The sequence below is a fragment of the Mastomys coucha genome, unplaced genomic scaffold, assembly GCF_008632895.1.
Source record: "Mastomys coucha isolate ucsf_1 unplaced genomic scaffold, UCSF_Mcou_1 pScaffold3, whole genome shotgun sequence".
NCBI lineage: Eukaryota > Metazoa > Chordata > Mammalia > Rodentia > Muridae > Mastomys > Mastomys coucha.
This window is the reverse complement of record NW_022196909.1, coordinates 49,482,521-49,492,141: the sequence shown is the minus strand read 5'-3', so window position 1 is coordinate 49,492,141 and position 9,621 is coordinate 49,482,521. Positions and strand designations below refer to the sequence as shown.

The 9,621-nt window shown below is 55.8% G+C and overlaps 1 protein-coding gene across 10 annotated transcripts in view; it reads right to left on the bottom strand.

The window, feature by feature from the left end:
- The window catches only part of Tnxb (tenascin XB), a 60,520-nt gene that overhangs the window by 2,145 nt on the left and 48,754 nt on the right, over positions 1–9,621 (bottom strand). For 9 of the 10 annotated variants that reach the window (XM_031347403.1, XM_031347407.1, XM_031347405.1 and 6 more), the window contains 12 exons: positions 8,503–8,823; positions 7,802–8,143; positions 7,181–7,507; positions 6,051–6,392; positions 4,538–4,825; positions 3,973–4,251; positions 2,871–3,152; positions 1,524–1,832; positions 894–1,229; positions 577–699; positions 322–465; positions 25–144 (listed from right to left, as the gene is read on the bottom strand). In XM_031347403.1, coding sequence (XP_031203263.1) covers positions 25–144; positions 322–465; positions 577–699; positions 894–1,229; positions 1,524–1,832; positions 2,871–3,152; positions 3,973–4,251; positions 4,538–4,825; positions 6,051–6,392; positions 7,181–7,507; positions 7,802–8,143; positions 8,503–8,823 — 3,213 coding nt within the window. The remainder of the gene's footprint in view (positions 1–24; positions 145–321; positions 466–576; positions 700–893; positions 1,230–1,523; positions 1,833–2,870; positions 3,153–3,972; positions 4,252–4,537; positions 4,826–6,050; positions 6,393–7,180; positions 7,508–7,801; positions 8,144–8,502; positions 8,824–9,621) is intronic. The other variant, XM_031347409.1, reaches the window with a different exon arrangement.

Here is a 9,621-nt window from a genome sequence, read left to right as displayed (position 1 = left end):
TAGAGGAGGCTCGGTCGTGCTCACCCCCAGGGGATGCGACATGGACGTTGTATTCGTCCACCGGGTTGTGGGGGGGTTTCCAGTGTAGAAGGGCAGATCCGTCGGTCAAGTTCAATGCCCGTAGCTGGGTGGGACCATCAGGCACTGGGCAAGAACAGGGAGCTCAGAGGCATTCCTAGCCTCAACTCTCCCAACCTCGCTGGCTCCTCCCTCCCTGGAGGTTGGAGCCCCGGGGTCTCCTCTGCCCCTGTTACACGGCTACCCTCTACCCTCTTGCTTTCTTTCTCTGCCTCTCCTGGTGCTGGCGGCCATCTCTCTTACCTGTGGTGAGGAAGCCTGTGAGAGGCTCACTCTCCTCAAAGCCACGGACGGAGACCACAGTCACCTCATAGCGGGTGTCTGGAATCAGCCCCTGGAGGGTCTGGGTCTGGGTCCGGCCATCCACCTGCACACTCTGCGGCTCTCCTGCAAACATGGATGAAGCCTAAGGACAGCTGGGGAGCCGGCAGTGTGCAGGGGCGGGGGGGTGGGCAGGAGAGGAGAGCTGAGGAGGCCATGAGGGAAAGGGGCCTTTACCTCCGTCTGCTAGCTGGTAGGAGATTTTGAAGCTGTCCACCCTGGATGGTGGCGGCACCCAGTTGACTCTGGCTGATGTTTCCCCGATGTCGCTGAATTGCAGGTCCCGGGGGCTCTCTAGAACTGAGGTCATAAGGGGTGGATAGAGGCTAAGGTTCCCGCCTTTTTCTGTTATCCCTCTCCGGTAGGTTCCCCAGGACAGATGTCACTCTCTAGGTGTCTTCCACCCTTCCTCCGCTCACCACACACACATTACATGCTGGCTCCCATCTCGCAAAGAGCAAAGCCCCCTCTTTGGTGCCCCTGTGGGCCCTCACCTGGGCTGAGAGTTCGAGCAGTGCCCTGGACGCTGTCTGCCTTGTGCGGCCCACGCAGCCCATACAGAGTAAGGCTGTACAGGGTCCCGGGACGCAGGTCCCGAAGCACAGCCCAGCGCCGCACCCCTGGCACCATAAGCTCTCGCTGGAGCAGCGGGCGAGGATGCGGCTCCAGGGTACTCGGTAAGGGGACCCCAAAGCGGAGTAGGAAAGAGTCAAAGGCCCCAAGCGGGGCTTCCCAGTTTAGCCGCAGAGAACTGGTGGTCACATCTGACACTGAGAGTTGGGACAGGCGGGGCCCGGGGTCCCCTGGAGCCTGACCAGCAGGAACTGGATCTGTGGGAAGTGGTAAGAGAAAAGGGAGACAGACGCATACCGGTTCTAAGGCTTAGAGCAAGTCCCTTTGTCATCCTATCCTGATCCTATTGGTCAGTAAAGTTGGGCCGGTAAGGAGCAGAGCCACAGGGGGAGGGTTCAGCGGCCTGACATGGGAACAGGGGCAGAGGCCGTGGAGGGCAAATGGCCTCAACTCTTTGTGGGTGCCTCCTCACGCCTGCCTTGTGGCAGCCACTTCTGGATGCCACCTTCCACCCTTCGACCCCAGACTAGGAAGTGCAAGCCTGGCTCTACCTGTGGTGCCCTCTGTAGACACAGGTCCGTGTCGTGTCCCCTCACGGAGACCATAGAGGAAGAACGTGTAGGACGTGTTGGGTTCCAGGCCTGAGATAAGGACTTTGTCCTGGTCTCCATCAACAAGCAGGGCCTGGGTTTGTCTTTCTGCATCCTGGTACTGGACCACAAAGGAGTCAAAGGGGCCGCGGGCCACACCCCAGGAGAGGCGCAGGGAGTCTGGGGTTGCCTCGGTCACTGCCAGTGTCCCCAGGCGGGGAGCCTCAGGGGGCTCAGTGGGATCTGGGGCTGATGTGTCCACTTCTGAGGCTGCATGGGAGAAACCAGAGCAGAACCTTCGTGAGGGTGCCATGAGGTCCCGCCTTTCCATCTTGCCCTTCAGGGGAAGGATGACAAGGCTGGCTTGGGACTGGTGACACCTCAAGGTCCTGGCAGAGCAGCCCACAAGAGGAAAGGGAGGGAGAAGGAGGTCTTCTAGAACCTTCCAGTTCTTGAACTTGGTTTAGCAGTGTGCCCCAGGGGGCCTCTCTGAGACTGGCCCTCTCTTGCCTGGGAAACTGTTGGTTCCCTCTTCTACCCCTCACTATATCTGGGCCAGGGACTCACTTTCCCTCTCCCAACCCGGGGGCACATGAAGCCCCGCCCCCTCAGCGGTGGCCCCACCCTTAGAGCCTTTAGAGAGCAGCCGAAGGTGGTGCCTGCCAGTGTACGTGCCTGGCAAGACACACTAGCCATGTGCCCTTCTGAGGTGGGTGTCAGTGACCTCTGCCCATTGGATTTCCCAGTGGTTTTCCATTTGAGAAAACATCTCTGGTTTCCTGGGACGGGAGGTGTGAGCTTATAGGGCAAGCCTACTCTGCGAGGAGATAAAGCTGCCTAAAAGAGCAGCCCTTGAGGGGGTGACGGGGTTGAGAGAGAAAGCAGGGAATCCTCAAGGCCTTTCCTTCCTGCTTGGCCTGGCTCCTCCTGTCTGTCTCTCTCTCTCTCTCTCTCTCTCTCTCTCTCTTTCTCTCTCTCTCTCTCCTTCCTTCCTTCCTTCCTTCCTTCTTCCTTTTTTTGTTTTTGGTCTTTCGAGACAAGGTTTCTCTGTGTAGCTCTGGCTCTCCTGGAACTCACTCTGTAGACCAGGCTGGCCTCGAACTCAGAAATCCACCTGCCTCTGTCTCCCAAGTGCTGAGATTAAAGGTATGCACCACCACTGCCCGGCTCTCCTGTTCTTCCAAATGACTGATCAACACCTGGGGTGGGGTGGGCACCAACTCTTCCTCTAAAGCTCTGACAGGCCTCTCTCCCTCCTGTCTATTCCAGTCAGTTCCTTTGTCTTCAGGCCAGGCAGGACAGCCTCACCTGTCACTCCCACAGCAGAGATGGGACCCAGGCGCTTTCCTCCAGTGAGCCCATAGAGCAGGAACTTGTATTTCCTGCCTGGCTGCAGACCCTCTATGGTGGCCTCGCGCTGGTCTGCAGCCACGGGCACTGCCTGGAGCTGCCCATCCCTGTCTTTGTACTGGACCAGAAAGGAGTCAAAGGGACCCTGGGCCACAGTCCATGAGAGGTGCACGGAGTCAGAGGTCTCTTCCGTCACTGACAGTTCACCGAGGCGGGGCTGTGGTATCTTCTCCAAGGGAGCTGAGGGGAGGGAAGGAAGATTCAGGGAAGAGTTTTCAAGGGAATGCAAGGGTCCATGTGTGGCCTTGGGGACAGACACCTGAGGACACAGCCAGGGCGTAGATGACAGCCAGTGCTTGGGCGAGCCAGTGTAAGGAGGGTTTGGTGGGGCAGAATTATGGTATGTGAGGTTCTCCAGGCCCTGAGGTCTGCCTGGGGTGAGTCACAGACCTGGGAGTGGGGTAAAGGTCATGGGCCCACCCCACCCTTTCCTTGGGGCTGAGTCATGGGCACAAAACCACCAGATTTTTCCATAATCTTTCTGCAGCCAAGGGTCTCCTTTTCCATCTCCCAACTTAGGGCTGGGAGGAAGGAAGACAGTAGGATACTAGTCACACAGGTGAGGAGTGGACTCCTAGCCATCAGCACATGGGAGCAGCAGGCTACTGGTCTCACAGGGGAGCAGCGGGCTATTGGCCACACAGGGGAGCAGGGGAGCAGCCGGCTATTGGTCACACAGGGGAGTAGCAGGCTATTGGTCACACAGGGGAGTAGCGGGCTACTTGTCTCACAGTCGAGGAGGTTGTTATGCACATCAGGTGGCCTACTCATACTCCGGCTGGCAAGTCCCGGGCCTGGTCTTTGAACGCAGGTTAGCCAAACCTAAAAGCTGCTTTCCCTTGGCAGCAGTGTGAATAAAACGCTGAGGTCCCTCCCAGCCCAAGAGCAGAGATTCGCCTTTACTGAAAAGACCTTTAGTTTCAGACTGAAGGCATGATTAGTCCCTGGAAGGCCCCAGGGATAGAAGCTGTACACAGGGGCAGACAGGGCCTGGGCTCACCTGTGGTGCTCTCCACAGAGGCAGGGCCCAGCCGTTTGCGGCCTAAAAGGCCGAAGAGCAGAAACTTGTATTTTCTATTGGGCTCCAGGCCGGGGACGGTGACCTCGCGTTGGTCTGCTGCCACAGGCACCACCTGGAGCTGCCCTCCCCTGTCCTTGTACTGGACTAAGAAAGAGTCGAATTCACCCTCAGGAACAGTCCAGGAGAGATCCACGGAGTTTTGGGTCACATCTGTCACGGTGAGCTCCCCAAGACGAGGAAGGAGCTTTGCCTCGGAGACTGGAGAGCAGAAGAGAGGAGGCCCCTTAGAGACCGTAGAGCAGACCGTTTGAGGGGTAACGGGCTCTGGTTTTGGTGGTCTGAAGGGGGTAATTGGGCAGGGCTAAGGATAAAAGAAAAGGAGACAAGTGTGGCCAGAGGGAAGGTCTGAATTTGGGTAGATCTGACAAAGAAACGAGTCACCAGACTGCAAGGTTTGGGAATGTGGGACACTGAAACGTGAAATTCCAACAGTTGCCACCAGGGGGCAGCGGCGGACGGGCGCTGATGCGGGGCTCTCACTCACCAGTCTTGGCTTCTGTGGACACGGGGCCGTGGCGCTTCGCACCCTGGAGTCCAAAGAGTAGAAACTTGTACTTGCGGGCCGGCTCCAAACCTGAGACGGTGACCTCACCCAGGTCTCCGCTCACAGGCACCATCTGGAGCTGCCCCTGTGCGTCCTTGTACTGGACCAGGAAGGAGTCGAAGGGGCCTTGGACCACAGTCCAGGACAGGTGCACCGTACTGGAAGTCACTTCTACCGCAGCTAGCTCTCCCAGGCGGGGCTCGATGGGGGGCTCTGTGGTCAGAGAGGCTGCAAGAGAGTAAAGGAGGCTGAAAAATGGGGACCAGGCAGTCCCTAGGCTGCAACGCAGCTGGCAGCTTCGCAGGGCCTCTTCTAACTCTCCACCCAACCCCAGCCACAGACACAGGCAAGGGCTGCAGGCAGCTCACACCTAGGAGCCCCTCCAAACTGAGGTTAGCAGAGAGGTTCTCAACCTATGGGTCGGGACCCCTCGACAAATCTCAAAAAAAAATAACTAAATAAAATAAAAAAATTACACCTCCAAAATACCTTTGACTTTAAAATATCAAACCTCCGAAAGTATTTACACCATGATTCATGACAATAGTGAAATTAGCCAGGTGGTGGTGGTCCATGCCTTTAATCCTAGCACTCAGGAGGCAGAGGCAAGGAGGATCTCTGTAAGTTCAAGGCTGGTCTACAAAGAGAGAGTTCCAGGACAGTTAGAGCTACACAGAAAACCCAGTCTCAAAAAGAAACAAACAAACAAAAAAGCAGTAACAAAGATAAATTACGGTTAGGGTCACTGTGACATGAGGAACTATATTAAAGGGTCACACAGGGGCTGGAGAGATGGCTCAGAGGTTGAGAGCACTGGCTGCTCTTCCAGAGGCCCTGAGTTCAATTCAGGGCAACCACATGGTGGCTCACAATCACCTGTAATGGGGTCTGATGCCCTCTTCTGCCATGGCAGGCATACATGCAAATAGAGCACTCGGGTATACATTAAATAGATAGATAAATAAATAAATAAATAAATTCTTAAAGAAAAGTTTAAAGGGTTGCAGCGTTAGGAAGGTTGAGAATCACTGGTCTAGCAGACGCTGTCACGAACGCCCCTCTGCAGGAGCTGCCACAGCACTAAAAATGCTTTTGAAAAGCCACATCGTCCAGTTGGAGGCAGATTCAGACCACATAGCTCAAATCCAGAGCGTTTTAAGAGTCACCAGATACACAGACACACAGGCAGCCAGGGTTGAAGGAATGCTGGACTGAGTGGTGCTTTGGAGTGAGGGAGGAGGGTGGTGTGGGGAAGGACAGGCTACAGGAACAGCTCTGGGGACAGCTGCACCGACCCTCACTCTATCCTAGGTGAGGGGATCAGAGACTCAGTGTTTGAGGCTAGAGGTACAGCCTGGAAGAAGGGGAGAGGGAAGGACAGGGCAGACAGGGAGGAGGGAAGACAGGGGCTAGAGAAGAAAGGAAGAGCAAACAGAGGCCAGCTGTCACTCACCGGTCACGCCCACGGTGGACACCGGGCCCACACGCTGGCCGTCACGGACCCCATACAGGTTCATCTTGTACTTGCGCCCAGGATCCAGGTCTCTCACAATGGCCTCCCTCTCCTGGCCCCCGACACGCATCACCTGGGGCCGCCCATCCCTGTCCTTGTACTGGACAGTGAAGGAGTCAAAGTGTCCCTGGGGGACAGTCCAGGAGAGACTCAGGGAGTCTGGGGAGGCTCCTGTCACTGTCAGCTCTCCCAGGAGCGGCTCCTCGGTGGGCTCTGGGGCCTCTGTGGGCTCTGGGGCCTCCGTGCTGGGCTCTGTGGGGCTGGGGGGCTCTTCCTCTGCAGCTGGGAAGGAAACAGAGAGGTGAGCAGGGTCCTCAGGAGATGAGAATGACAGAGAAAGCATAATTACCAAGGCAGGTCCTAAGCTCAGTCCAGAGGAGCCCCCTTTGTGGTCTTGTCCTGTTCAGTTGTCACCTGAACACCATGTCCAAGCTCCTGAGTCAGCTGAGGGGACAACCTGCTCAGCAAAGGTTTCTGTGGTCCCGCTGCTCAGGGAACTAGCCAACCCCAGGAGAAAGTGCACAAAGACACACAGAGGCCACCATGGCACCAGCAAAGCAGGTCTGTTATGCTAAGCAGCTCCAGGGCACTAAAAGTACCCAGACATCGATCCCTACCCGTTTGTCACCAAAAAGGTGACACCTTTTTTTTTTTTTTAAGATTTGTTTATTTATTATATGTGAGTACACTGTAACTGTCTTCAGACACCCTAGAAGAGGGCATCAGATCTCATTAAGGATGGAGCCACCATGTGGTTGCTGGGATTTGAACTCAGGACCTTCAGAAGAGCAGTCAGTGCTCTTAACCGCTGAGTCATCTCTCCAGCCCTTTTTTTTTGTTTTTGTTTTTTTTGTTTTTTTTTTTTGTTTTTCGAGACAGGGTTTCTCTGTGTAGCCCTAGCTGTCCTGGACCTCACTCTGTAGACCAGGCTGGCCTCGAACTCAGAAATTCACCTGCCTCTGCCTCTAAGTGCTGGGATTAAAGGCGTGTGCCACCACCGCCTGGTGACACTTTTCTTTGAGGGTCCACTTCCTGATGGGTCCCACCCTGGGCTCCCACAGTCCACTCACCCGTCACTCCAATGACAGACACGGGGCCCACACGCTGGCCACTGTGGATGCCATACAGGTTCATCTTGTACTTGTGGTCCGGCTCCAGGCCAGAGATGGTCACCTGGTCCTCATGCCCTGGTACCCGCACCACCTTAGGCTGCCCGTCCCCGTTCTTGTACTGGATCACGAATTGGTCAAACTGTCCCTCGGGGACTGTCCAGGAGAGGCTCAGGGAGTCGGGGGTGGCATCTGTCACAGTCAGCTCTCCCAGGTGCGGCTTCTTAGGAGGGAGCTCAGGAGTTGTGGTGGGTGCCACCTGTGTGGTCGGAGCTTCCTCCTCTGGAGCTGGACACACACACACACACACCACATTAGTTCTTCTCTATTCTCAGAATATAAACGAAGCATTTATAAACAGTTACGAGCCACAGTGGCTCCACCACATCTTCTCTGTTCTTTCCACACTGCTATTCCTAGACCCCACCCAGATGTCTGCCAACACCCACGTGACTTCTCCTCTCTCTCCATCCCTTGTGTCATTTGAACATGCCCCACATAGCCACTGCCCTGGCTCCCCTTAACTGGTTCTACTTGCTGGGCTCCGAGCCATGACCACAGTTTGGAAACTTTCTTACTCACCGGTCACGCCCACGGTGGACACCGGGCCCACGCGACGCCCCTCATGGACCCCATACAGGTTCATCTTGTACTTGCGCCCAGGATCCAGGTCTCTGACGATGGCCTCCCTCTCCTGGCCCCCGATACGCATCACCTGAGGCTGCCCATCCCTGTCCTTGTACTGGACAGTGAATGAGTCAAAGTGTCCCTGGGGGACGGTCCAGGAGAGGCTCAGGGAGTCTGGGGAGGCTCCTGTCACTGTCAGCTCTCCCAGGAGCGGCTCCTCGGTGGGCTCTGGGGCCTCTGTGGGCTCTGGGGCCTCCGTGCTGGGCTCTGTGGGGCTGGGGGGCTCTTCCTCTGCAGCTGGGAAGGAGACAGAGAGGTGAGCATCACCAGCAGTGCCCTTGGCTTTTGAGTTAGAAGGAGAAGGTGTGGCTACCAGGGAGGTCTCCCTTTTGGGGTCTGATGTCCCTGGTCATCTGACAGCTGGACACTATGCCCAAGCTCCTAGGTTAGCTGAGGGAACCTGGACAGTGTTCCCTCAGGACATCTGTGGATGTCCCTGCACAGAGAAGATAGGCCAGCTCCAGGGAAAGGTACATAGGCCATAGCCTCGGCCACAGCAGGTTCTAGGGGATGAGCCAGTCCCAGGTCACTGGTCCCTACTCAGAGCTGATGGTCCCTTCTAGTGGTCCCACTCTGGGCTCCCACAGTCCACTCACCCGTCACCCCCGTGACAGACACGGGGCCCACACGCTGGCCACTGTGGATGCCATACAGGTTCATCTTGTACTTGTGGTCCGGCTCCAGGCCAGAGATGGTGACCTGGTCCTCGTGCCCTGGTACCCGCACCACCTTGGGCTGCCCGTCCCCGTTCTTGTACTGGATCGCGAATTGGTCAAACTGTCCCTCGTGGACTGTCCAGGAGAGGCTCAGGGAGTCGGGGGTGGCATCTGTCACAGTCAGCTCTCCCAGGTGCGGCTTCTTAGGAGGGGGCTCAGGAGTTGTGGTGGGTGCCACCTGTGTGGTCAGAGCTTCCTCCTCTGGTTACAGACACATACGGGGACAGGTTATATCCTCAGTTCCCACGTAAAGGACATGTATAAAATCAAAGTTCCGAAGAGCAGAACCGCACTGGCTGCAGAGACTACGACATTTTCTTTTCTGTGCCTTCTACCCAGCCATTCTAAGCTCCCACCTAGGCGCTCCCCTCCTGCTCCATCCATGACACCCACATGATTTCTCCCTGCCTCTAGCACCCGATGCTGTGAGCATGCCCTGCCTCTTGAGGCCACCCCGCTGAGCCTCCCTGTGCTGGCTCTCCTTGCCATCTCCTTCCTTGCTGGATTCAGAGCTTTGTTCCAATCAGGGTTGGAACCTCATTAGCAATCTGACACGCCCCTCTCAGACACAGTCCTTTCAGAGGAGTTAGTAGGTGGAGGGCTCTGGCTGGGGACAACTGGCACTTGGTTCCAGAGCATCCAGATTAGGGCATGGGGTTCTTGGAATGAATGAACTGATGCATGGAAATCAAAGCCTAAAGTTACATCAAAAATAAATAAAAATAGGAGCTGGTGAGATGGCTCAGCGGGTAAGATCACTAATTGTTCTTCCAAAGGTCATGAGTTCAAATCCCAGCAACCACATGGTGACTCACAACCACCAACGAGATCTGATGCCCTCTTCTGGTGTGTTCTGAAGTCATCTACAGTGTACTTATGTGTAATAATAAATAAATATTTAAAAAATAAATAAAAATAAATAAGCTGGGTATGGTGGCACATGCCTTTAATCCTAGCACTTGGGAGGCAGAGGCAGGTGGATTTCTGAGTTTGAGGCCA